The sequence below is a fragment of the Drosophila guanche genome, unplaced genomic scaffold, assembly GCF_900245975.1.
Source record: "Drosophila guanche unplaced genomic scaffold, DGUA_6, whole genome shotgun sequence".
NCBI lineage: Eukaryota > Metazoa > Arthropoda > Insecta > Diptera > Drosophilidae > Drosophila > Drosophila guanche.
The window spans coordinates 4,712,711-4,736,954 of NW_022995753.1; the positions used below are offsets into that span (position 1 = coordinate 4,712,711).

Here is a 24,244-nt window from a genome sequence, read left to right on the forward strand (position 1 = left end):
CAAAGGCGCCAGTGCAGGGATTTGAAAGTCATCCACCCTTCCACCACCCAATACCCCCCACTCCTCATTCGTTCTATTGTCATTCTCTGTCTCTGTCTCTGTCTCTGCCCGGCTGTCCACCTGTCTCCATCTGTCTGCTTGTCCATTTGTCTGTTTGTGCATCTTAGTCTCAACTTTTTGCGTGGCGGCGACTCTGTCACATGTTACTTCCTAATTATTTAGATTCTTGGCAAAATCCTGTACAAGTGTTTGTTGCATTTTGCTGTATTTTTTTCCCTCTTACTTGGCACCTTGTGAGGCGCTGCCGTTGAGTGCTTGTGCTGCTTGCGCTGCTTCTAGAGCCCACACTGCTTGCACTGCTTTTACTGCTTGCTTGTGCTGCTACTGCAACTCTGCTTCTTATTGTTTCCTTGCTCCGTTTTGCTGCTTTGCTTGTAAGACGGCTGCGTGTCAGTGAGGCATCACGTGTGTCCGCCCTCCCCCCCACTGTCTTACACTCGCCATGACCACATCGCGTGATCGGGCATCAATAGCCGCTTATTAGCCAACCTTTGGCCCCCTTAACACCTCTGAGTAGCTGAGAAGAAAAAACTCCCCTTTGGGTTTGGGTTTTTCGAAAGGGTTTTCGCTTTAATTCACTTTAATTTCAGCTAGTTTCAGTTCATTTTTGCACTTTATTGTTTGGTTTATAGAGGCATACAATGTAAGGGGTATACGTAAGTATAAGTGTGTGTGTGTGTGTGTGTGTGTCTCGTTTTATATGTTTGTCTCTAAGTAACTACTATTTAAAATTCGAATATATTATGCCACAATCCTTGGCTTGGATGCTACTGATCGTCTGGTCAAAACTGCGCTCGCAGTAGCTGTCAGAGAATCCTCTGGCGGGACGCACTGGTCGCTGCTTGGGGACTTAACTTTTGCTGCATGTTGGAGGAGGACGTTGTCACTGTAATTGCTGCTATCATATTATCCATGACACCGCCGACGCCGCCGAGAGACACAGTTGTTGCACTTTGATTGCTGGTTGCATTGCTGGTGGTGGTTGGGTTCTGGGTGGTGTTGCTTCTGCTTCTGCTTCTGCTTCTGCTGTATGGCGGTGGTGATGGCTGACGGCACTGGCTATCGGTGGGTTGGTGGCGTTGGCTGCTTGGCAATGCCAGCGACTGGGTATGCCTTTGCAGCAACTGGGACTGGGATTGTGGCTGTGGCTGTGCCTCTGGCTCTTCCTGTGACACCTTTGGCGGGTAAAGTAGTAGACTTCCGGCTGCAGTTAACTGACAGCTGTCACTGTCACGCTCCCTGTCACTGGCTCTGTCTCTGTCTCTGTCTCTGTCGCTGATGTTATTATTGTTCTTTCTGACAGCAGTGCCGTACTTCTCCTGCAAATACTTTTGCACACTAATGTTGTACTTGCTGCGCGAATCTAAACCAATTAGCATTAATTGTTGACTCAGCTGATCCTCCGTGTGCTCCGTGTGCTCCGTGTGCCCACCCGTTGGGCTGTTCGTGGGCAGCACATCCGGCTGGTAATCCTCGCACGGCCGTATGATGGCAGTCTCACGCACGGCCGCCACTGGCATCAGTCTCGATGTGACGTGCAGCTTATCTAGTTGACAAAATTTCAATGATAATCATAGGTGGGAGTGCGTGTTAGTGGGGCCTACCTTTCAACTTGCGCTCCAAACTGAGCGTCTGATCCTCAGCTGCCTCTCTGCTGCCTGTGGTACCGCCTCCTGCCATCACTGTGGAGTGCTGATTGCACAGGTAGCCCATAATGGCATGCGGACTTCGACCTCTGTCAATGCTCGTTATCAAGTCGGCAAATTTTGTACCATCTGCAGGTATAACCTCCAGCTGTCGTCGATCTGTCGCTGCTTGATTATGATTGTGTCTTTGATTGTGAAACGTATTCAGCAGCATCTCGGTGCCACCGGCCACCACAATGCTATTGGTGACACCACTCATGCCCGAGAGAACCTCACCCGCATCGCTGGCAGAGAACTGCTGTGCGGAGAAGCGCAGCTGAGTGGGCTGCAGTTGGAGATGCTTGAAGCGCCTGTAGATGCAGTACGTGGCCATGGAGAGCAGCACCGAAATGCTGAGCAGACCCAACACCATCAAGCAAATGATGACAAAGATATTGCTGTTGAGCAGAAAGTCCCGCTGCGCTGTGGGCTGCACGATGAGACTCATTTGGACGGCATCCTTGCCGCCGGCGTTCTCCGCCAGGCAGGTGTAGACGCCCTCGTCGCTCTTCTCGGCACCCACAATGGTCAGACGGGAGGTGAAGACATCGCGACCAAATTGTGGATCCCTCGTTGACCTCCGTGTGTCCTCGCGCAGCATCTCGATGTGGACACGCGACGTGGTGCCCGATTTGTACAGCTGCTTGTTGTAGTCCCAGGCCACGACGGTGTTCGGTGAGCCGTGCACGCGACAAATGAGCGTTACGTTCTCCTTGGAGGTGTTGATGGAGGCACCGCGTGAGGGATAGACAATCTTGGGCTTGCAGGCGAATGCCTCCGGCTGATCCTCAATCCACAGCATGCTGCGCAGCGCCAACGGATAGCGGCAGGCCGTGGGCGGAGTATAGAGATTCATTTTGAGGACAAAGTCACGAAACTCCTGCAGATCGCAGGTGCAATTCCAGGGATTCTGATCCAGCGACAGTGCCGTCAGACGGGTCAGACTTTGGAAAGTCTCGCGATGCAGCACGCGGAACTGATTGCCATCCAAGTAGATTTGCGAGAGCAGCGGCACGCCCTGAAACGCCTCCACATCGATGCTCACCAGCCGGTTGTGCTTCAGCTCGATCTTGTGCAGATACTTTAGATGGTGAAAGACGCCGCCGCGCAGCGTCTGCAACAGATTGCCATTGAGCACCAGGGCCCGGACCTTGGTCAGGCAATCAAAGACATTGGGCGGCAGTTCGCGCAGAAAATTATTGGACAAATCCAGCTCAATGAGTATCTCCAGCTGCTTGAAACTCTGCGGTATAATCCGCTGCAGTGTGCTGTTCCGTATGAACAGCTTGTGCAGATTCTGCAGCTGTGTGGCCAGAAATGCGTTCTCCTCCAGCGAGAGTATTTGATTCTGTGAGAGATCCAGCACCTGCACCTCCGAGCTGAGATACTCGGGCACACCGCTGAGGCTCAAATTGCGACAGTCTGCAGTCTTCTTGCCAGAGTTCCACTTGCAGTGGCAGTTGCCACAATCCATTAGCCAGTCACCACAAGCGAGTGGCAGCAGCAGCGAGACCAAACAGAGGCATTTAAAGAGTTGCAGCGGCGAGAAGCGAAGTGGCGAGAGGCGAAGTGGCGAGAGGCGAAGTGGTAGAGGATTTGGCAGGCAAAGTGGCAGAGGATGATGACTACTTGTGTTGCTTGAGATGACCATGGTGGCAACGGCGGCCGCTGCTGCCTGTGTCACATAATCTTAGCTCATGTGGAAGCCGGGGGACGCGCAGCCAGTGACTCGTTATATGCCGCAGACTGTGACTCTGCCTGTGATTCTGTGATCTATGAATTAGACTGTGACCTAATCTAAGCCTTGGGAGTGTGACTCTGCCTCTGTCTCTGCCTCAGTACGTGCCTCAGTTCCTGCCACGCTTCAGCCCTAACCCCCTACAAATGGCAGGTGCAACTCCTGCCCTAACCATAAGCACATCCCTTAGGAATTATCATGCTCAGGCAGCGGCGCATGTGAGTTTCCCAGTTGCAGTTGCTCCACTCCTTGCTGTTGCCGTTGCACTTTGAGTGCTACGTGCTACCAGCCTCATGCCTTCATGCAAATCAGTGTTTTTTTTTTTTCTTCCTGTGGGCAACTTTTTATCGTTCGTTATATTTTTTGTGCCTTACCATCCATACGTCTACGTCAGCTGTGAGCGTTGCAGGTTCGGTTTTTTGTGGTTCGTTTGTACTAAAATGAAATGTGAATGAATTTACATATGCATATCGGGTACATAAATATTTGCATAATGGCAGCGATTGCGAGAGTACGTGTAGATAGTTGGACACAGGAGGTACACCAGACATGGACACATGTATTATGAATTGACAAAGCAAGTTTCAGGCAAAAACCCCTCAAGATATGCAGCTTGGAAATGAAGCTCGTCCTGGCACTCTCTCTCTCTCTCTATCGACTTCCACACACTTCAAAGCAAATCCACCTTTTATTTTTTAGCAGCTTAGCTTTGAGCAGAGTTCTCTCAACGGACCAACCCGAGACCATCTACTTAATGCTGCTGATAACACTGCTTGCCCCTGTCTTGAACTGCTTTGTTCGTTATTCTTTTTTGCTGCTGACATTCGTTCTTGGTCAATGGTGGGGGGAGGCTTGGCTTGGCTTGGCGCCTTCTCGGTTTCACCTTCGTCACTCTGTCGACCTCCCCGCCCACAATATGACAAACGGCTAAGCACAGTTAATTCCATCAACAGTGGTGCCAAACACACACACACACACACACACACACCCACGCACACGCACACGCACAGCAACAAAAACGAAGAAAAAGAATTTGGAACACAAAAGGCACTCTGGCAGCAGCAATATTCGTCTTTACACTTTTCTTATTCCGTTTTGTCTTTAAGTGATTTGGTTTTGGTTTTGGTTTTGGTTTTGGTTTCGGTTTCGGGTTTGTTTTTGATCCGCGACACTGGCCCTGACGGCTCGGGCGGGTGGTCGGGTGGTCGGGTGGTCGGCACTTGATTGGCTTGACTTGCACCACCTGATAATTTGCCAATTATACTGGAGGGAGGGGCACGAGGGATGGGACAAGTACAATTCATATTTGGCCAACAACAAAAAAAAAACGCTTTAATATCAGCGCTAATGAATGCGTGTATTTAGTTGGAAATTTCATCAATTTACTCTGTGAAAAGTTCCAAGGTGAAAATACAACCGAAAACACTGACGCCGCGCCAGAAACAGAACAAAAACAGTTTTCGACACACAACCAACAGACACACGGTGTCGCTGCCGACAACGATGTTCGTTCACGAATAACTGTTTTGTTTCCCGTTACTCACATTACTTATACGCCCTTTCGTTTACAGCGGGGCTAACAGTGTCGTTAGCAGTAGCAGCGACATTAACATTGCGCATGGCAGGTAGCATCCCAGCTCTGCACTCTTCGCTCTGCTGCTGCACCTGCTCCGTTATGGCGAAACGGCACCTAGACATTAGGCTGGACTTAAACTCTCTGGTGGGGCGAGCCACGAGGCTGGACCATGATGCGTTCGTGGCTAGCAGTTAGTGTATATTACATTTCACACTCTCTCTCTCTCTCTCTCTCTCTCTCTCTCTGTCTTTGCACACCACGTAAAGCTTTCATGCCTGCAGCCTTGATCAGACAGAGACAGTAGAATGAGAGAGACCTTTTGTTGTTTGTATGTGTATAATGAGACTGTGAAAGAGTAAAACCAGCAACCAGAAGTCGTCTAAAGCTTCTTTATTAGCCTGCAGCTAAACTTGGAACATCATTTATGCCAGCGAAATCAATGTGGATTGTGCCATTGCTCTCATCGTGGAGCACAGCTGGCTGCAGATCCTTGCTGAAGGAGAGGCCTGTGTAGCGTTCGATGTCTTCGATGCGGTGACGATGATTGCGAAAGCTGCCAGCACCTCTGCCACCGTTCTTAATGATGTACGCCTCAGTTTCAGTCTCAGTCTCAAACAGCTGTGACTCCATTATCAGCACCTTGAAGTAGTGCGTCGGAATGGGCGTGGCTGTGGTGTCCAACTTCTTGCACTCCAGCCACCACATTTTGCCATTGCCCATGGGCATGTAGATGGGACCGGTGTAGGTGTAAACCGAACCGCATTCCCGCGTCTTTGCTGTCACATAGTGCTCCAGCTCGTGCCAGATGCGCCGCTTGAACACCTTGCCCATGGCCGCGGAGCCATCGTCATTGCCCAGTAGAAACACATCCTTGTAGCGTTGCAAGTCACTGCCATTGCCAGACTCCTCTGCCCCGTCTGTCCAGCGAAAATGCTCGATTATCCACTTGGCGCTGCTCATCTCTTTGCTCTGCGACATGATGCAATGTCTGTGCACCAGCAAACCCTCTGCGCTGGGCAGTCCGTACTTGATGAGATCCAGCATATTCGCCACCGAACTGGCATTCTCTTCGACTTCCAGTGGCTTCCCCAGTAGAGCGTTGTACAGCCGTGGGACCAGCTCCTGGCAGAGCTTGTCCTTCAGCCCGGGTGCGCGATTCCACAATCTGCCCTCGTGATCTGTGCTGAAGGTGGAGAACTGCGAGGGAGATTACCAGCAATCCCGACAATGGAGTAAGACAATGGGGTAAGGCCCTAACTTACAATGGAATAAAACCTGTGCCGATGAAGGTACACATAGGGATCCCGCTTTATTGCATCGAATAGATGCATCAGCGACACCTCGTGCTGGACAAAAGCGCCGCAGAACAGGCCCGACACACCAAACACGGCGCACATGGCAAAGCTTCGTTGTGGATCTGACATTGTGCGTATTTTGATTCGTGTAATTAATAATAATTTAGGTATATTTATGTATGTACGAGTGTGTTGCAATATTTCCCGTGTACGGGAAATTTTTCTAATGTACGATAAGGTGAGTTTTTGTTGTTTTGCTCTACAGTCAGGAATGTGGAATTGAATGTGAAGCAGAAAGCCTACTGTAACCTCAAAAAAGTCATTAGGTGCGGAGGGCAGGGAGCTGTTTCGAAGTGGCATTAAAAACCAACTCAATTCGCACGTATTTATGCCAACACAACACACACAAANGACTCCTCTGCCCCGTCTGTCCAGCGAAAATGCTCGATTATCCACTTGGCGCTGCTCATCTCTTTGCTCTGCGACATGATGCAATGTCTGTGCACCAGCAAACCCTCTGCGCTGGGCAGTCCGTACTTGATGAGATCCAGCATATTCGCCACCGAACTGGCATTCTCTTCGACTTCCAGTGGCTTCCCCAGTAGAGCGTTGTACAGCCGTGGGACCAGCTCCTGGCAGAGCTTGTCCTTCAGCCCGGGTGCGCGATTCCACAATCTGCCCTCGTGATCTGTGCTGAAGGTGGAGAACTGCGAGGGAGATTACCAGCAATCCCGACAATGGAGTAAGACAATGGGGTAAGGCCCTAACTTACAATGGAATAAAACCTGTGCCGATGAAGGTACACATAGGGATCCCGCTTTATTGCATCGAATAGATGCATCAGCGACACCTCGTGCTGGACAAAAGCGCCGCAGAACAGGCCCGACACACCAAACACGGCGCACATGGCAAAGCTTCGTTGTGGATCTGACATTGTGCGTATTTTGATTCGTGTAATTAATAATAATTTAGGTATATTTATGTATGTACGAGTGTGTTGCAATATTTCCCGTGTACGGGAAATTTTTCTAATGTACGATAAGGTGAGTTTTTGTTGTTTTGCTCTACAGTCAGGAATGTGGAATTGAATGTGAAGCAGAAAGCCTACTGTAACCTCAAAAAAGTCATTAGGTGCGGAGGGCAGGGAGCTGTTTCGAAGTGGCATTAAAAACCAACTCAATTCGCACGTATTTATGCCAACACAACACACACAAAGGGGCTTGTTCATCATTATTGAACCATCAAGAGGAGCACCAAGAGTCCTGCTGACGCCAGGTGAAACGCCAGTGTTCGGGCGTTGGCGTGCTTAAATTAGTTAGAGATTATGCCACAGCAGCGCCCCACGCAAATCTCCACTTTGGCACGCATCCAACAATGGGCGGCGGCTGCGGCGGCTTCCGGCCAAGGGCGTCGGGACGTTGGGGGCGGGGTGCGGGCATTTTTTTAAAATTTGTGCTTCGAAAATGCAAAACGAATTTGTCATTGGTGGCGGGGACCACAAGGGCTCCAATTGGGTATTTAATTCGCTGCTTAATGGCTGCTCCTGCCACTTCCCGCAGCCGGCTCGACTAAATGATTGATTGAAAGTACATACAGATTATCATAGACGCCGTACTTGCAGCACAAAAAGAGGTAAACACAGCTAGGCCACGTTTGAAAATTCGCTTTTTATTGTAAATTCATATTTTGCGCCTCAAAATTTGTGCGCAGCTCTGCCAACTTTCGGAAGAGCGGAAAGTCCCAGCTGGCTGTTAGCCCATTGTCGGCCCAGAGGGGTTTTAAATGCACATACGGGTATTATGAATGGTGAGAGGTGTTGTCTAATGTTGACTTAATTGGTATATAAAGAGAAAGGATACAATATATGTAGCTACAACGAGAAATTACAAACAGTATTATATTCCATTCCACCGTTTACCCAGGCTATCAACCAATTTAAATAGAGGGGGCTTTAATGGGTTATGAGCGTTTTTTTCCTCGGTATATTTACAGTATATATTTTAATATGTGAAGGTAAGTATATTTCGGTCGATAAAGCTGAGGTCACACTGGGCATCCGGCTATCGGAATACCAAAAATGTCGCCTGAAGGGAGAACATTTAATGTATAGAATGTGCTTTGCAGGATATTTTAACTAGAATAGCAAAGTCAAGGATTGAAATAAAATATTAAAATTTACGATATATTATGAAAATGCAATGGTATATTTTGGTATATTTACAAGATCCTGACGGTATATTGTATCGATAACTTCGCTGTCACACTGCTAAGGTCATACTGGGCTATCGAAATACAAAAAAAAGTAGCCTTCAGAAAAACGCCACCAAAAATTAATATAAAAAAGAAAAAACAAATGGATTGCGACAAACTGAGCGCTGTGCGCGTTGGCGTTCGCGAAGCACCATTTCGCTCCTTCCTTGGTCGCCAGGAGCCCAGCATTGTGCACTTCTCGCCGCAGGCCGGCAACGTAAGTGAACTTCCCTCTTTTTCCACTCCCACTGGACACAGCAATTGCAACTGTACTTGCAAGCCATATTGATGAAATGCAGTTATTAAAATCAACCGTTACCCTACTCATATTCCCAGTCCTTGGTGGTGGACCAAAATGATTACCACTTTGACTACGCCTTCCGCTCCACCGTCAGCCAGCTGGAGCTCTACGGTGCGCTCATCATGCCGCTGGTGGACAAGCTCTTTTGTGGCTTCGAGTGCACGGTCATGGCCTACGGGCAGACGGGCACCGGCAAGAGCTACTCCATGGGCATGACGGCCGACAATCAGGCCACCAGTGAGGAGCATCTGGGCGTGCTGCCGCGCTGCCTGCGCGACATTCTGGACCGTGTGGCCGCCAAGCAGGAGAACACCTTGGAGCGCATTCAGGTCTCCGCCTCCTTCATCGAGATATACAACGAGAAGGCCTACGATCTGCTGGGCGCCACTCCCATGGACCCAATGCTGGCCTCGCGCTGCAACAGTTGCACCTGCCTGCCGCTGGCCAGCCAGGAGGATCTGCAGCGCCTGCTGCAGCTCGGCAATAACAATCGCCACGTGCGGCGCACCAATATGAACGCGAACAGCTCCCGCTCCCACGCCATTGTCACCATCCATATGCGCCGACAGGGTGGCCAGCTATTCCGCATGAACATTGTCGATCTGGCCGGCTCCGAGGGTGTGCGGCGCACCGGCCACGAAGGCGTCGCACGCCAGGAGGGCGTCAGCATTAACATGGGCCTGTTGAGCATCAACAAGGTGGTAATGGCCATGGCGGCCGGCCACACAGTGATCCCCTACCGCGACAGCGTCCTCACCACGGTCCTGCAGAGTGAGTGATCCATTCCCCAATGGGCCGGCCATTCATTTTTTAAACTTTAATCTCTCATTTCGTAGAGTCGCTGACCTCGCAGTCATACCTCACCTTCCTCGCGTGCATCAGCCCGCATGCCTGCGACCTAAGCGAGACCATTTCCACGCTGCGCTTCGCCAAGAGCGCCAAGCGGCTGCGCCTCAATCCACAACAGATGATCATGTCGCGCAACCATCAGCTGCAGCAGCAGCAGCAGCAGCAGCAGCAGCGGGTAAGTCTGCCAGCCTAGATGTAGTCGTTGTCCACACAATCGAGGATTACCTCGCGCATGCGCAGCTTGTAGAGCTGCTCGTTGCCGGTGCCCAGGAAGCCGGCGCCCTGCAAGTTGGTGGTGCCACCCGCTTCGATCAGCTCGCTGATGGCCTGCAAATCAGGCACATCCTGGCCCCGCATCGTCACAATTGGCAGCACCATCATGGCCAGCAGCAGGCCCACGGCGGCCTTGGTGCGCACCTGCGCCGCAAAGGCCTCCCGCGGCAGCAGCTGCTCCACGCACTCTCCCAGCCTGAGAGGGCAAAACAAACACTCATGAGAGGAGCGTTAAGGGTTGAGGGTCACTCACCTGGTCAGCTGTTGCCCCAACTGCAGATGGTACTCGTCGAGCAGCTCCTGCAGGTGCTTCTGTCGAAAGGCGCGCGTGGTGCAGGTGAAGAGGAAGTAGGCCAGATCCGTCACAGGAGAGGCGTAGCGCATCAGCTGCCAGTCGATCAGGCGCAGATCGAGCTGACTCGAAAGTCTGTACATGATGTTGTTGTTCCAGCAGTCGCCGTGGCAGACCACGGCAAACGGTTCGCAATTGGAGCCGCTGATCAGGGGCAGCAGCAAGTCAAAGTAGGATCCCCGCGCAAAGTACGCCCTCAGCCGCAGGCCGTACGCATCGTCAGCGGGCGAGAGCAGCGCGCTGAGCGCACTCTCCTTGAGATTCTCAAAGTACGTGGCCAGCGCTATGTCGCCACGACGCTGCTCGAAGATGTCCACCAGCTGGCGGAAGGGTAACAGCTTCTCGGGCCACTGGCGCTTGGCCGCCAGGGAGACGGCATGCAGCTTGGCATAGGCGCGCATCACCATTGCTGCATGCTGCAGGGGCAGGTCACTGAAGCGGTCGTGCAGCTGGAAGCCGGAGCGGCACAGATCCTCCAGCACAATGCACTCGTTGGGCTCGTCCCGGCGTGTGTGGTAGCAGCGTGCGTGCTGCCGGAAGCGTTCCTCCTCGGGCACGCCCCAACGCTCCTGCAGCGCCGCCACGAGCGGCAGAAACTCCTCGTAGGCCTGCGACTCGCGCAGAAAGCACGGACGGGCGAAGAACTGCTTGCGCCGTACGCTGTTCTGCGGCGGCAGCTTCACCACCAGACTGCGGTCGGGTGGCACACGCAGGCGCCACACCACGCCCAAATAGTTGTCACCCTTGGCGCTGGCACGCTCCAGCTGCCGTCTGAGCTCTGTGCCCCCGAGAAGGCGCTGCTCCGGCCAGAGCTCACCGATCAGCTGCCGCAGGCACTGACTCACGCACTCATTGGGTAGTTCATCCTCCTGCTCCTGCTGCTGCTCCTGCTCCTGATCCTGCTCCTGCCCCGTCGTTATCTTCTTCTGCTGCGGCTCCATGTTTAACTGCGCCACAGGCGGCCGCACGAACGACTTTTATAGGATAAATCTCGGAGGAGAAACCACAGCGCTCCGACCACAAGCGATGCAACTGGCTCATGTTACACCTCGTTTTCTTTATTTTTTGTTTCACAGCAAACCCTTGCCGCCCGCACGCCTCACGCCCTCCGTCGCCCGTTTACCAGCTCGACGACCGTCAAGGTAAGCAGACCGACGCAACGCGATGCTCAGAACAGCTTCTACCTGATGCCGCCCAAGCCCAAGGAGAGCATGCCACTGATGCAGCTGCAGCGCACACGCTCCGAGATGGGTCTCACGCCCAAGGCCAAAAAGCGGTGGGTAACGGCGCCCAAACCCCCCATCAGGCCACTCTCTGACCAACTCTCTCTTTCTCTCTCTCTCTCTCTCTCTCTGTGTAGTGCTCGCGAGGAACTGCAGATGGAGACGACAATGGATGCGCCATCGGACAGCAATCACTCGGCAATCAGTCTCGTCGAGAAAGGCTGCTCGGCTGCTGTGTCCCTTTCTAACTCGGAGACAGAGTCAACATTGGTGGAGCCATTATCGGGCAGCAATGTCACGCTGAAGCAGGAGCAGGAGCAGGACTCCAATGGCACAATGGGTCCTCCACAACCTCCTCCGGCCATTCCTCTTTTCCATTCCTCTTTGCTGAGCATAGCAGAGGAGCCATACTCACAGCAGCAGAAGCTGCAGCAGCGGCAGTTGCTCTTCGACAATACCTGCAGTCCGATTGTCCTGCCAGCGGCTGGACCACTGGAAATGAGCGGCATCCAGCCGCTCGATATTAGTCAGAGGCCAGTGCTCAGAGCCAGACGCTCCGCCCGCCTTATTTTCAACTCCAACAGACAGCAGTCCTCCACGGAGCAGCAACAGCAGCAGCAGCAGAATCAAAACGGGCTGCGACGCAGCATGAGGCTGGCTGTTAAATTGGAGAGCCACGCCGTCACAGCCAACCAATTGTTGGCCTCTCAGGACTCGGGCAGCGTTGGTGCCAGTCGCAAACGCTCAAAGGCAGCCGCTAAACGCTGGATGAACAATCAAAAGGACACTTTCCTGAATCTACTCAACTCGGCAGATGTACGCGAACTGCAGAAGCTGCCCGGCATTGGCCCCAAGACCGCCTTCTCCCTGGCGCTGCAGCGGTAAGTGAAATAACGGAACATAAAAACGTTTTCAACCACTTATCTTGTCTTGTCTCTTTTCAGAGGTCGACTGGGTGGCTTTCAGAGCCTCAGCCAGGTCCAGGAACTACCCATTTGGGGGCTCGTGAAGTGGGAGCGCGTGTGTGGGGCCAACGGTTTGGATCCGTAGAAGAAAAGCTAAGCTAACCTAAGAATTCGCCATCTCTATGTGTAATAATCCTGTCGCTGCTGTGCGTTAAAATGTAAGGGTTTTTTTTTTGCCTTTTTTTTTTTTGCATACGGTAAGCGCAGAGAGAAAATAGTCCTCGGAGGGAACAGTTTACACTCACCCAATGAAAATTAATTATAATTTAAACTTAAACTTTTTTTTAACTCGGCTTACGATGTTAAGTGGCTCTGTAATATTTGATGTAAACTAGCATAAGATTTGCAACCCTTTGTACCACCGACCCTCCTCATAGGCATACAAACCGAAAACAAAATAAGATAATTGACCAAAAACAACGCACAAAATGAATCATTACTAATTATTTAAATTACCGAAATTGATAGTGGAGTCTATAATGCATACGTCATACTTTTGTGTAGGACTAGAACGAAAGAGATTGTCACACGGGCCCTACCCAGCGAGCTGGTGGTGACCTCATAGATAGCACATTTTGTGTGAGGCTCTTGGCAGTGCCTTCTTTCAACCTAAATCCAAAATAGATTATACAACTTAAATCAAATCATCAGAAAATGGGGCCTCCATCTGCGTGCGTGCGTGACTTCAGCAAGATCGCACGATCGCTTCCATCCCTAGTTTCTACCCAAAAGTTAGTCCTATCTCGCTTGCACTCTCACTCTCTGCAGCTTTTGGCTATGGTGTGTGTCTGTGTAAGTGAGTATGTGTTTGCGCAAGTTGTTTTGCCACCTTGCACGTTGCCAGAGGGAGGGCTGGGGTGACAGAAAGTGCATGTTAGAGATATGTATTGTACGGCCAGGCCAGGACAAACCTCTATCGGCTTGCCCTCTGCTCATTTTTCAACCCAAAGTCGAAGCCGCAGTCACCGTCGCAGCCGCAGCCGCTGACCGATATAGCGGCTCTTGTTTTTTCGGTAAACAAGATAAGGACAAGGAGGTGAGCCGAGCGAAGAGAAGAGTTCGGAGAGCAGAAAAGAATCTAAGTTGAATTTTCTGATTGGAAATCGCTTAAAGATAACGCCCGAACAACAGCGTCGGTGGGTGCGCGGGACAGGCGCTACAAGTGGAGTACAAAGTGTATCTATTGAGCCGCTGCCGCAGTCACAGTAACAGTCGCTGCGGCCGCCGCCGCCAACCAAAGAGGAAAGCAAAAGAAACCAGCAAAACAGAAACAAGAAAAAACGCTTCTTTGTGCGAGCAAAACAAACAAGACAAGATACAACGAAAGCAGGGAAGGCGACAATTAAATACCCTTCCAGTTTCAGAATAGAATATTACTGCCATTGCAGTTCATCGATCATTTATCTTTTGCTACCAGCATTTCCCTTACGGCGCAATAGGAGAGCAGGACAGTTTTGCAGTAAATTATGCTACAAGAAAATAATCATAATTCCCCAACGAGCCACACCCTCTTTTATTGCTAACCACAAGCCGGGGTCTCTTCGAGCCGGTTAGAGTGCACGCTTCGTACGCAACAACAAAATCTCAGCGCCGCATAAAATGCGCCGCAAAAACAAGCCAGGCAGCGTCAGAGGCAGAGACAGTAGCAGCGCCAGGGCACATAAATATAAGGTCAGGTGGGGCGTTTGAGCGATTCTGCTAAATACCATTAAGTGCTCGTGCGCTCACGCCTCCGTACCTTCTCTCTAATATACCTGACATTTATATGATCAAAACAAGATGTTAGAAAAAAAATGCAATAATCAAAGCAAACCACATGGTATATTGAATAGATGGGGTGAGACAGCCCCGTTGTTAGGACATTGCCTCTTCTCTGTTTTTTCTATCTGTGTGTATGCTAGTGCGTGTGTGGACGCTTAGAAGCAAAATGAATGGAAACCCGTCCTGAGGGCGCTCTGGGGCAAGTGCTCACCATTTTTACAAAATGTACCTTGTACCTTGGCAAAACAAGCAAGCGACGACCGGCTTTTTTTACATACACTGCACACACCAACAACCCCCCCGAAAGCACCAACACCCAGCCAACGCAACGCATCACACACACACACTTATTTCGGCATCTGCTGCCTGTGCGCAGCGGCAACTGGTTGGTTGTTGTTGCCGAACGGCGACGCGCTGCCCAAAGGCGACGCCAACGTCGTGCGTTTAAAATGTCGCAGCCGCAGCGGTTTTGAGCTCTGTCTAGAAGCAGCACTCCAGCGGAGCAGAGCAACTAAAACTAGTCAAAGTCTATGCATTAAACTATTTGATTTCAATTCAAATTCAGTTTCGGTTCGAATGCGGATTTTGTTTTGATTGGAAATTGGAAACAGCCGATGTGGATTAACCGTTAACCCGTGCTCCGAAAGCCCGTTAAAGAACCGCAAAAACAAAAAAGGAGCTGAAAGAGAAACAAAAGGCAAACGCAGAGTAGACGGAACTAACACACACGATCCAGCAAAAATGGCGCAACCATTGAAATTCTACTTTGATTTCCTGAACCAATCCAGTCGGGCACTCTACATATTCCTGGAGGCCTCCAAGATACCGTTCGAGGCGATACCCATATCGATGCTCAAAGGTGAGTACGTGCCCAGCAGCACACACAGTCACACACATAGGGCCCAAAGGTCGACCCACACACACACACACACACACACACACACACACACAGTCACGCACATTTCTATGCACTTATGTTGCTGTCCCTTTCGTTGATTCGGGGGAATTTTCAACAAATTTTCCGCTCGTTAAAAATTCCACTGGTCAAGTCAGCCACTCAAAGGTTTTTGAAGGGGAAAGCGAAAGCCCATTTGCAATGCCACAGAGATTGAGTAATATTCAAACCCAAACGCAAGCCCAAACAAAGGGACAAATCTTCCCCCAACCCCACCACTGCAATCCGTGCTCTTAACAGCAACAAAATGAATAATAAATCGAGAATTTAATTCAATTAGTCACAGGAATTTGCACCTACATAAGTACATTTACTAGATGCATATATTGATCGTTATTTTGTGTCGCCCGATAAGTGTGTACGTGAGGATATGAACTAACTGGCCATTAGAACCGAGACTAGAACGTGTTTTCTTTGTGGAAGCGATTAGGCGAGCCACAATCCATCTCTCAAAGGAAAATTCACGGCAATCTAATGACCACTTAATGGCCCATGCCCACCATCTGTGTTAGATCTCTCACCTGCTTGCAAAAACTTTTCTCCGATAAATTTAACGTTTGTTTTTTTTTTTTTTTGGCTTGCACTCTGCGCGCGCGTGGCTCTGCTTAGCACTTTTTTTGGGCCACAACAAAAGCGGTTTGTGGCTTGAGGGCAGGCAGGCAGCAGCACCTACTGCACATCTCTTTGTGTTATGTTGTGTTGTGTTGTCTGTGGACTTGGTCAAGGTTACAGCAACTACATACGAAACTCTTGCGTTCGACGAACGCTGCTTTAACACGCTTAACGAGACCACGCCCCCCACCTATACCGCCATAAACTATAGAATTAATGCGAGGAGGATGCAGTCAGAGGCTCAGTCAAGCCATTAACAAGTTGTATACTATATTTTATACATATCACATCACCACATCGTGTACGAGTATTTGTATATGTGTGTGTACATATATAATTACGATCTCTTGTCAAGTTGGCTATTTCCCCCTGCATGCACTCGACGCACACCTTCCTTGAAGCCTTCAAGCTATATCCGTGTCTGAGATCCAAGATCTGAGCACCAACATCCAACTCTCTGGCTCTTCTCTGTATGCTAATCGCCTGCCTGCCTGCCTGCCTTCATTCGATCATCGGAGCTTTTATTTTGCTCAGAGACAGCAACTGAAGCAGCGACGGCGACTGCAGCAGAGAGACACTGTGACAGCGACTGCAGCAGAGGCTCAAGCCTAGACGAGTGCTGGCTGAGACCAGTTGGACTTTGCCCTCCCTCCAGTTCCAGTAGAGCAGCCGCAACTCGACTTGGAGCGTGCAGCGCAGCCGTAGACCGCTGCGGCAAAAGCTTAGAAAAATCAGAGTCAATGCAACCGACAACCTTGTGGAGGTTAAAGACTCCGATCCAAAGCCTATACGATACGATCCGTGAAGGTAAACATTTGTTTTTACTTGGGGTGGCTACAACGGCAATATTCCATATCTGCGTATCATCGTATGAACACTCGATCTATGTATGCCCCCCACGCCAAAAGGAATTCAAAGCGGAATCTAATCTTTGGAAATGCAGTTGCTAGTTAAGTTTTAAGAGACATACATCTACAGATGTGTAGGACACTGTTAAGTGATATTTCTCAAGTATTTCTTTGACTTGCATAGAGTGACAAGGGTCAACGGCTAACCCGTTTACACGCCACAAAATGAAACCCGTCAATCGATCAATCATGCACCGCTCACGGGATTTGCTATACCGACCATATACATACATACAGTTGTTTTCTCTTTTAATCAAACACACAATCCCATTCAGATAGGGGCCATAATTTGTGCTTTCATTTGCCAAATGGCAGCCAATTATAGAATTGAAAAATTGCCGCGCTGCTGTTTCAAATCTAATCATTAAAAATGATGTCGCAGAATCACAAACTGTTTAGTTAGTTAGTTGTTGCCCCAACCCAGTCCCAGTCATAGTCCCGGTCCCGGTCCCGGTCCCTTGTCCAGACTGTCGTCTGACTAATCAATTAATTTTCATGAAATTTTCACTTAATTTCATTTGTTTTTGCACACCTCCCCATGCCCCAATCACGATGGGAGTCATGCACATGCGCCAATCCGCCAGCTTACTCAATTTGTTTATATAGATTTCGATTTCGATTACGCTGCGGCTGTTTAATTATAGACTTCCCTACTACCATCATCGTAATTATTATCTCCCTACCGCTCCGCTCCGCTCCGTTCCGTTGCATTTCGAGTGGGAGGCGAGGCCCTACAAATGCCACGAGCTGTTCATGCCCTTCTTTACATTTATCAAGTGCCGATATGTTCTCATAACCTTGAGGGCAGGCAGCCACCACACATATTGACATTGACAATGACTTTGGACACACCCTCTTTTTGCGAGCAATCTTCGATTTCTTATCTTCGGCTTGGGACTGTACTCCTTCCGTATCGGATGATGTGTTGCTGTGTGGCACTTTTTCGGGAATCACCTGTTGCCCTGTGAATCAGGCGATGGCACTTATCGCTGCTCTCGTTTTTTGTTCGGGTTATTCGCAGGCGAACACTTGACGGGTGAATTTCGGGACAAGGTGAACCGATTCCGTAAGCTGCCAGCGATCACCGACCATGGCTACCAGCTGTCGGAGAATGTGGCCATCTTTCGGCATTTGGCGCGGGAGAAGCTCGTGCCGGAGCACTGGTATCCGCGGAGACAGCTCGGACGCAGCCGCATCGACGAGTACTTGGCCTGGCAGCAAACGAACATGGATGTGGCCTGCACGGACTACTTCCAGCAGAAGTGGCTGGTGCCGTATCTGCAGAAGACGCGTCCAATGGAGAATGCGGTAAGTACTCCTGCCACTCCTCCTGCTATCCCAAACCAATCCATTGCAACCAATCCCTCTCTCCACAGGTGAATGTCGCTGGCAAGCAGCTGGAGCACACGCTCAATGATTTCGAGCAGCTCTTCCTCAACTCGCGCAAATTCATGATGGGTGACAACATCTCGTTTGCCGATCTCAGTGCCATCTGTGAGATCGATCAGCCCAGTGAGTAGCGTACCCTAAGAGCGTTAAGGGCATCCCAATCTTATGCCCGCAATTTGTATCCATCCACAGAGTCTATTGGCTTCAATGCCTTCCAGAATCGCAACAAGTTGGCGCGCTGGTACGAGGCTGTGCGCGACGAGCTGGGGCCCTACTACAAGGACGTTCACGGGGAGTTCGAGGCCAAGCTGAAGCAGAGCGGCAGTAGCAATCAGGGCGTGGCCCAGGCCCTGAAGCAGTAAAGAGAGCCAGCCGCCCCAGGATCCAAAACCACCACAAAACTTGATTAGTTTTAACGATTATTAATTATTAATTCTCTTTTTTTTTCTTATCTTCTGATCGATCACTCCCTTGCCTATCCCTCTTCCTGCATATATCTATGATCTACTATATAGTTTTTAGTTGTTAAATATCTTAATTATCCATACATAAAGTACGCTTACAATTGTTTAACCAAAACAACAGATGACTGTGGGATTTCCTCTTCCAGCTGGCTTCCTTTTCAAGCCTTGCCTAGCTGTACTGTAGCGAGTATCGCTGACGTTCCCCTGCTATAACATTATCAACAAGTTGCATTTACATTTAGGTCTCATACGAGTATTTATATTTCGATTAACATAGTTATGGGTCGGTATTGGGGTGGGGCTGGTTGTCTGTCGCCCTCGTTGGACGAGCGAGTGCTGGCGCTGGCGCTGGCGCTGGTGCAGGTGCTGCTAAGGCTGGACGAGGGATCTAGATCGTTATATGATATATCATGAATTGGCGCTGTGTGCGGCATGCGTGCGGCGTTCGTGTACAAAATATATATAGGAGCTGGATCAGGGATCGGTTCTGGCCTGCTTATATCACAATGAGATTTGTATACACAGAGATTTTCCTGTTTTGTTTTTGTTTTTGTGTAAAGGAATGCTGTTGCAGAGGCGCGTGCCTGTGTGTGTGTGTGGGGGCTCCCAGCCAGCCCATTCACTTCATGGTGGAATCGGGAAAGGCGTCGCGTGGCGGCTTGAAGCTGAGCATCATAATGTGGCGAGCGTAGGACTTGGTGGCACGGAACAGCGAGTCAGTGCCATGCAGGCGATCGAGCACTCCCAGCACGCCAAAGCAGTTGCTGAATCTTAAAGAAAAAGAAATCAATAATTTGTCCAAAATGGAGTAGAAAACTCACTTGAGATGGTGAAAGTCGTGAGCCTCTGGGCTGGGGAAGAAGGGCAAGTGGTAGCCAGAATGGGCATTGAGGGTGGACAGAATGGCGAGGGCGAACCACAGCCAGGCGGTGGCCACATGGCTGCCCATAAGAAATACACCCAAAAAGGGTGGCAACAGGTTGCTGAAAATATGCTCGATGGGATGGCAATAGATGGCCGTCACCGATATGGGGGCCGTCCACTCATGATGCTGCTTGTGGATATACTTGTAGATGAACTTGTGGTGCAGCAGGCGGTGCGAGTAGTAGAATCCCAGCTCCTCCATCAGTATGCAGACGGTCAGCTCGAAGCATACCCAGTGGAACGTAGGCAGGTCCCGTATGTCGCTCAGGCCACGGATCTCCATCAGCCGATAGCTGCCATAGGCCAGTGGTATGCCCACAAATATTTGATTAAAAATCACACACCAAATGACCTAACCAACAGAGAATAGAAAGAGACAGAGAGAACATCAAATTCAAATTCAATTTCAAATTCAAAATTGATTGTTAATTGTGTGTGGAGAGACCTTTAGCAGGCGACGCGTCTCGACGGGCTCATTGGTGCCCGGCTGGATCTTGTATTTGCGCAGACAGGCCGGCCGGTTCGTGAGGTCCATGAATGTGTAGATTGTGCCAACGGTCCAGTAAACGATCATCGTGAATATAGTGGTGCCAAAGACCCAGAGTACCATGGGCTCATCGCCTAAAAAGTAGGTAAAAATGCAACCAATAAAACGACTCCTTCAAAAAGCAGCGAATGAGACAGAGACAGAGACAGAGAGAGCGTGAGCGTGAGCGAGCAAGCGCACTTTATGCAATTCTGATTAGCTAAAAGTTCAAACTGATAATGAGGGGGAGGTTAAAATCATTTAGTTACCTACTATTTGTGTTTGAACTAAGAATTAGAAGACTAAGTGCATTTTGACAGCCTACATATAACTCACTAATTGTTTGCTTTAGGGTGGGGTGTAAAGGTTCGTTCTCGTGGAGTACCTATTCAGATAAGCAAATAATATGCGAGAAAAACATTGCGCAGTTTTCATGCACGCAATTTCCTTTTCGTCAAATTTTATACGAATGAAATGTGTGCAAATTTCAATTTGTATCATAGGGCGGGTGACCTAAACAATTCATTTTTGCGTAATTGGCAGCACTTGTCCACTGAACGCTTACTCTCATTCTCTCTGTCTCATTCTCTTTCTGGGTGTGAAATGCAAGCAGTGCATATGTGTGTGTTTGTGTACGTGTGTTTGCAAGCGAATTAGTAAACAAAACAATGAACTGCTTGCACAATCTCTCTCTCTCTCCCTCTCTCTCTCTCGCTCTGTTACTCAAGCGAGCACAAAGAGAGTGAACCACAGAGAGGGTGTGTACAAAGTACGGTTTCTTTTTGCGATCACACTTACCAAACGAATCGATGAACTTGTCCCACTGCGATTGCCAAAAGTCACCGGAGGCGCCCCAAAAGCTCTGCAAATGCCTGGCGTACAAATAAGAAACTTCAACAAATTTCTCCTCCATGATTGGGGCAAACAACAAGAGCAAAAGATCTCCTTTTGCTTAATATTTGTTTGTTTGATCTGATTTCTCTTTCTCTCTCCAGGAGTGTGTGTGTGTGTGTGTGTGTGCGTCGGGGCCCCCAATTGGGTTTTGGTTCTGGTCTTCGTGGGGCAACGTCGCAAACGCAACTGAATATTGGAATGGGAACGGGAATGGCAATGGCAATGACAATGGAATGGGGGGATCGTGGCCAGAATGTGCGGAAGCGCAGCTCAAAGCTCTCACTCTCAGTTGGATTCATTCTCACTGAGATAGAGGGAGAGTGAGTGACACACACACACGCACACTCAAACACACGAAAATGCTCAGAGAGAGAGCGGCGTCAAAACAAGAACAGCTGATTACGATCTACCGAGAGAGAGAGAGAAAGAGAGAGCAATTGCAGAGACAGCAACAATAACAACTGACCAGGTGAGAACGTTGCGAAAGAGTATAAACACGGCCAGGGCGCACGTAATGATAAAGATGACGCTGTGCAGTGACGAGAGCCAGACATCGGCGGTGCGGTGCTCATCCCAGGTGCTGGAGCCGGAACCGGTACCAGAGGATGAGTGCATCTGCTCCAGCTTGCTGGCATGCTAGTGGAGAGCCGTCGGGAAAGAGGAAGAGAGAGAGGGGGGGAAACTGTTAGGGGGCAGGACGTGGGATGTGCGGTGGCTTACATCATTCAGGGTTAGGTAAACGGGAGGTAGACCAACTTTATCCTTGTCTTTCGCAGCTCCATATGATCCCCCAGCGGATGAGGCGCCGGTTGTGCCTGCCGGCGGCACTGTCAGTGACACGGGCGATGAGGACGTCGAGGACGACGACGAGGATGAGTGGGATGTGGCTTGGGCGGAGGCATTGTTGGGCGGCCTTCCATGAGCCGGATGGGACATTCTGCTGCCGCTGCTTAATCTTTCAAATTTATTTACTTATTTGTTGCTCTTCTTCGGTTCGTTTCGTTTCCTTTTCTTCTCGTTCGTTCCGTTTGTTATGACCCCTGATGTTTATTTGTTGCCCTTGACATTTAAAGGATTTCGATTTTTCGATTTCACTGGAATTTCTCACATCAATGTATGTGTGCGTGTGTGTTTGTGTGTGCGTTTATTCCTGTGCGTGCGTTCTCTAGGGTTGCCGCATTAAACAAACGGAGAGCATTGCATTTCCTGTGAACTCTGCAGCAAAATACGCATTCAGTCCCGTCTAGTGCAATTGCCGCGAAAAATCGTTTCGTTTGAATTTATCGCTTCGACCGAAAGCTCACACCCACACACAGATACTCACATAGACACACTTACGCGTTCAGCTGCTTGCAATGGGACCGAATACTAGCGAAAAATACCGTTCCATTCCCACTCTCGCTACATTTCGTAAAAAATCCATTAAAAGGAAGATCTAGATAATATTGTGGACAATTGATTCATCAATCGGCTAAAATTATAAGTTCAGGGCTGAGAGCGCCAACAAGCTGGTAATATAAAATGGACTATCACAATTGAGGAATATGATTTCCCTCGGTATATTTGCAGTATATTTTGTTCATCTCGAGGTATATTTCGGTATATTGCCTTAGTTTATCGATAAGTCGATAATGGTGACACGACGACAGGCAGGCGAAAGTGAGCAACAGATAGAAATCTGATAAGAATTATCCCAGCCAGGCCGGATTTGTTTTCATCTGCCATCTGACCGACCACAGACCTGACCATGAGCAACGCCATCGATGAACTGCAGGCCATCATTGCCGAGCTAAAGACAGAGGTGGAGGAGCAGCGGGCCGTCATCCGTCAGAGCCGCGATCGCATCGAACACATGTCCGCGGAGGTGGTGGACTCCAATCCCTACAGCCGCCTGATGGCCCTGCAGCGCATGAACATTGTGAAGAACTACGAGCGCATACGCGACAAAACAGTGGCCATTGTGGGCGTGGGCGGTGTGGGCAGCGTCACAGCTGACATGCTGACGCGGTAAGCAAGTTGAAATCGGAATATGGACTATGTTTGACATTCTCTTTGTCTTTTGATTTCTCCATTTAGTTGCGGCATTGGCAAGCTAATCCTGTTCGACTACGACAAGGTGGAGCTGGCCAACATGAATCGTTTGTTCTTTACGCCCGACCAGGCAGGCCTCTCCAAAGTGGAGGCTGCCGCCCGTACCCTGACCTTCATCAATCCGGATGTGCGCATCGAGACGCACAACTACAACATTACGACCATTGAGAACTTTGACCATTTCCTCAACACAATCACCGGCGGCGGCACTGTGGCCGGCCAGCCCGTCGATCTGGTCCTCAGTTGTGTGGACAACTTTGAGGCACGAATGACCATCAATGCGGCATGCAACGAGAAGTGCCTCAATTGGTTCGAGTCGGGCGTCTCGGAGAACGCCGTCTCCGGGCACATACAGTTTCTACGGCCCGGCGATACGGCCTGTTTCGCCTGCGCCCCACCTCTGGTGGTGGCCGAGAACATTGACGAGAAGACACTGAAGCGGGAGGGTGTCTGTGCCGCCTCCCTGCCCACCACCATGGGCATCACAGCGGGCTTCCTCGTGCAGAATGCTCTCAAGTATTTGCTGAACTTCGGCGAAGTCTCCGACTATCTCGGCTACAATGCTTTGAACGATTTCTTTCCGAAGATGACGCTCAAACCGAATCCCCAGTGCGACGACAGGCATTGTCTGCTGCGACAGCAGGAGTTCCAGGCTAGGCCCAAGCCCGTGGTGATCAAGGAAGAGCCATCCGCCGACGATGAACCGCTGCACGCCAGCAACGATTGGGGCATTGAATTGGTGGCTGAAGACGCTCCCACTGAGCCGGAGCAGACCACCAGCACCGCTGGGGGCCAGGGTCTGCGTCTGGCCTATGAGGCACCGGAAAAAACTAGCTCGGTGGCGACACCAGCGCCCGTGGATGACACCTCGCTGGAAGACTTAATGGCGCAAATGAAGTCGATGTAAACAAACAAACAATTCCGCTCTCCATACTCTCTTAATTTATATAGAAAGCAAATTTTACACAATTATTTTTGTACGAAATTCCACGCTTTTTTTTTGTATTTGTATTTGAATGTTGAAAATAGATGAAAAATTTATGTAAATGGTCATTAGTTTATAAAGAAATGTTTTTAAACCATCGTAAATGTTTAAAATGGGTTTGTTCGTTGGATTTCGTATCCCTCTCTACGTAGCACACCTTGCTTCACC

At 49.9% G+C, this 24,244-nt stretch overlaps 8 protein-coding genes across 9 annotated transcripts; 3 read left to right on the forward strand and 5 right to left on the reverse strand.

The window, feature by feature from the left end:
- Positions 1-603: 603 nt before the first annotated feature.
- LOC117588318 lies at positions 604-5,012 on the reverse strand. Of its 2 annotated transcripts, none has more exons than XM_034279514.1 (3): positions 4,870-5,012; positions 1,665-3,918; positions 604-1,606 (listed from the first exon to the last, which is right to left on the reverse strand). In XM_034279514.1, exons 2-3 carry the CDS (start codon positions 3,394-3,396, stop codon positions 867-869), a joined length of 2,472 nt encoding a protein of 823 aa, XP_034135405.1. In that variant the 5' UTR covers positions 3,397-3,918; positions 4,870-5,012; the 3' UTR covers positions 604-866. The 2 variants fall into 2 exon arrangements, with proteins under 2 accessions (XP_034135405.1, XP_034135406.1); XM_034279515.1 differs by lacking the exon at positions 4,870-5,012 and adding an exon at positions 4,169-4,267.
- Positions 5,013-5,444: 432 nt separating this feature from the next.
- On the reverse strand, positions 5,445-6,565 carry LOC117588321 (nuclease-like). The gene is made up of 2 exons (XM_034279518.1): positions 6,322-6,565; positions 5,445-6,256 (listed from the first exon to the last, which is right to left on the reverse strand). Exons 1-2 carry the CDS (start codon positions 6,481-6,483, stop codon positions 5,453-5,455), a joined length of 966 nt encoding a protein of 321 aa, XP_034135409.1. The 5' UTR covers positions 6,484-6,565; the 3' UTR covers positions 5,445-5,452.
- A 175-nt stretch (positions 6,566-6,740) lies between these two features.
- LOC117588711 lies at positions 6,741-7,362 on the reverse strand. The gene is made up of 2 exons (XM_034280160.1): positions 7,127-7,362; positions 6,741-7,061 (listed from the first exon to the last, which is right to left on the reverse strand). Exons 1-2 carry the CDS (start codon positions 7,286-7,288, stop codon positions 6,741-6,743), a joined length of 483 nt encoding a protein of 160 aa, XP_034136051.1. The 5' UTR covers positions 7,289-7,362.
- A 1,260-nt stretch (positions 7,363-8,622) lies between these two features.
- On the forward strand, positions 8,623-12,987 carry LOC117588319 (kinesin-like protein Nod). Its single transcript, XM_034279516.1, has 6 exons — positions 8,623-8,821; positions 8,941-9,676; positions 9,742-9,929; positions 11,456-11,655; positions 11,740-12,483; positions 12,547-12,987. The coding sequence occupies exons 1-6, from the start codon at positions 8,708-8,710 to the stop codon at positions 12,650-12,652; spliced, it is 2,088 nt and encodes a 695-aa protein (XP_034135407.1). The 5' UTR covers positions 8,623-8,707; the 3' UTR covers positions 12,653-12,987.
- Positions 9,708-11,335, reverse strand: LOC117588320. Its single transcript, XM_034279517.1, has 2 exons — positions 10,281-11,335; positions 9,708-10,223 (listed from the first exon to the last, which is right to left on the reverse strand). The coding sequence occupies exons 1-2, from the start codon at positions 11,318-11,320 to the stop codon at positions 9,944-9,946; spliced, it is 1,320 nt and encodes a 439-aa protein (XP_034135408.1). The 5' UTR covers positions 11,321-11,335; the 3' UTR covers positions 9,708-9,943.
- Positions 12,988-14,800: 1,813 nt separating the features above from the next.
- Positions 14,801-18,633, forward strand: LOC117588748 (glutathione S-transferase theta-3). The gene is made up of 4 exons (XM_034280226.1): positions 14,801-15,187; positions 17,825-18,111; positions 18,180-18,315; positions 18,385-18,633. The coding sequence occupies exons 1-4, from the start codon at positions 15,070-15,072 to the stop codon at positions 18,552-18,554; spliced, it is 711 nt and encodes a 236-aa protein (XP_034136117.1). The 5' UTR covers positions 14,801-15,069; the 3' UTR covers positions 18,555-18,633.
- Positions 18,634-18,887: 254 nt separating this feature from the next.
- LOC117588746 (fatty acid hydroxylase domain-containing protein 2) lies at positions 18,888-22,130 on the reverse strand. Its single transcript, XM_034280224.1, has 6 exons — positions 21,721-22,130; positions 21,467-21,636; positions 20,905-20,978; positions 20,026-20,201; positions 19,478-19,932; positions 18,888-19,426 (listed from the first exon to the last, which is right to left on the reverse strand). Exons 1-6 carry the CDS (start codon positions 21,934-21,936, stop codon positions 19,276-19,278), a joined length of 1,242 nt encoding a protein of 413 aa, XP_034136115.1. The 5' UTR covers positions 21,937-22,130; the 3' UTR covers positions 18,888-19,275.
- A 496-nt stretch (positions 22,131-22,626) lies between these two features.
- Positions 22,627-24,076, forward strand: LOC117588747 (ubiquitin-like modifier-activating enzyme 5). The gene is made up of 2 exons (XM_034280225.1): positions 22,627-23,007; positions 23,077-24,076. The coding sequence occupies exons 1-2, from the start codon at positions 22,748-22,750 to the stop codon at positions 23,996-23,998; spliced, it is 1,182 nt and encodes a 393-aa protein (XP_034136116.1). The 5' UTR covers positions 22,627-22,747; the 3' UTR covers positions 23,999-24,076.
- Positions 24,077-24,244: the final 168 nt, after the last annotated feature.

Excerpts from the sequence above, each read along its gene's own strand:
- LOC117588318 (XM_034279514.1), bottom strand. The coding sequence starts at position 3,396 with ATGGTCATCTCAAGCAACACAAGTAGTCATCATCCTCTGCCACTTTGC. Across the intron at positions 1,607-1,664 it reads TTTGGAGCGCAAGTTGAAAG|ATAAGCTGCACGTCACATCG; the intron begins GTAGGCCCCACT and ends TTTGTCAACTAG.
- LOC117588321 (XM_034279518.1), bottom strand. The coding sequence starts at position 6,483 with ATGTCAGATCCACAACGAAGCTTTGCCATGTGCGCCGTGTTTGGTGTG. Across the intron at positions 6,257-6,321 it reads GGCACAGGTTTTATTCCATT|TTCTCCACCTTCAGCACAGA; the intron begins GTAAGTTAGGGC and ends TCTCCCTCGCAG.
- LOC117588319 (XM_034279516.1), top strand. The coding sequence starts at position 8,708 with ATGGATTGCGACAAACTGAGCGCTGTGCGCGTTGGCGTTCGCGAAGCA. Across the intron at positions 8,822-8,940 it reads TCTCGCCGCAGGCCGGCAAC|TCCTTGGTGGTGGACCAAAA; the intron begins GTAAGTGAACTT and ends TCATATTCCCAG. Across the intron at positions 12,484-12,546 it reads TTCTCCCTGGCGCTGCAGCG|AGGTCGACTGGGTGGCTTTC; the intron begins GTAAGTGAAATA and ends GTCTCTTTTCAG.
- LOC117588320 (XM_034279517.1), bottom strand. The coding sequence starts at position 11,320 with ATGGAGCCGCAGCAGAAGAAGATAACGACGGGGCAGGAGCAGGATCAG. Across the intron at positions 10,224-10,280 it reads TTGGGGCAACAGCTGACCAG|GCTGGGAGAGTGCGTGGAGC; the intron begins GTGAGTGACCCT and ends TTGCCCTCTCAG.
- LOC117588748 (XM_034280226.1), top strand. The coding sequence starts at position 15,070 with ATGGCGCAACCATTGAAATTCTACTTTGATTTCCTGAACCAATCCAGT. Across the intron at positions 18,112-18,179 it reads CGCGTCCAATGGAGAATGCG|GTGAATGTCGCTGGCAAGCA; the intron begins GTAAGTACTCCT and ends CTCTCTCCACAG. Across the intron at positions 18,316-18,384 it reads CTGTGAGATCGATCAGCCCA|AGTCTATTGGCTTCAATGCC; the intron begins GTGAGTAGCGTA and ends ATCCATCCACAG.
- LOC117588746 (XM_034280224.1), bottom strand. The coding sequence starts at position 21,936 with ATGTCCCATCCGGCTCATGGAAGGCCGCCCAACAATGCCTCCGCCCAA. Across the intron at positions 20,979-21,466 it reads TTTCGCAACGTTCTCACCTG|GCATTTGCAGAGCTTTTGGG; the intron begins GTCAGTTGTTAT and ends TTTGTACGCCAG. Across the intron at positions 20,202-20,904 it reads CAAGTTCATCGATTCGTTTG|GCGATGAGCCCATGGTACTC; the intron begins GTAAGTGTGATC and ends CCTACTTTTTAG.
- LOC117588747 (XM_034280225.1), top strand. The coding sequence starts at position 22,748 with ATGAGCAACGCCATCGATGAACTGCAGGCCATCATTGCCGAGCTAAAG. Across the intron at positions 23,008-23,076 it reads ACAGCTGACATGCTGACGCG|TTGCGGCATTGGCAAGCTAA; the intron begins GTAAGCAAGTTG and ends TTCTCCATTTAG.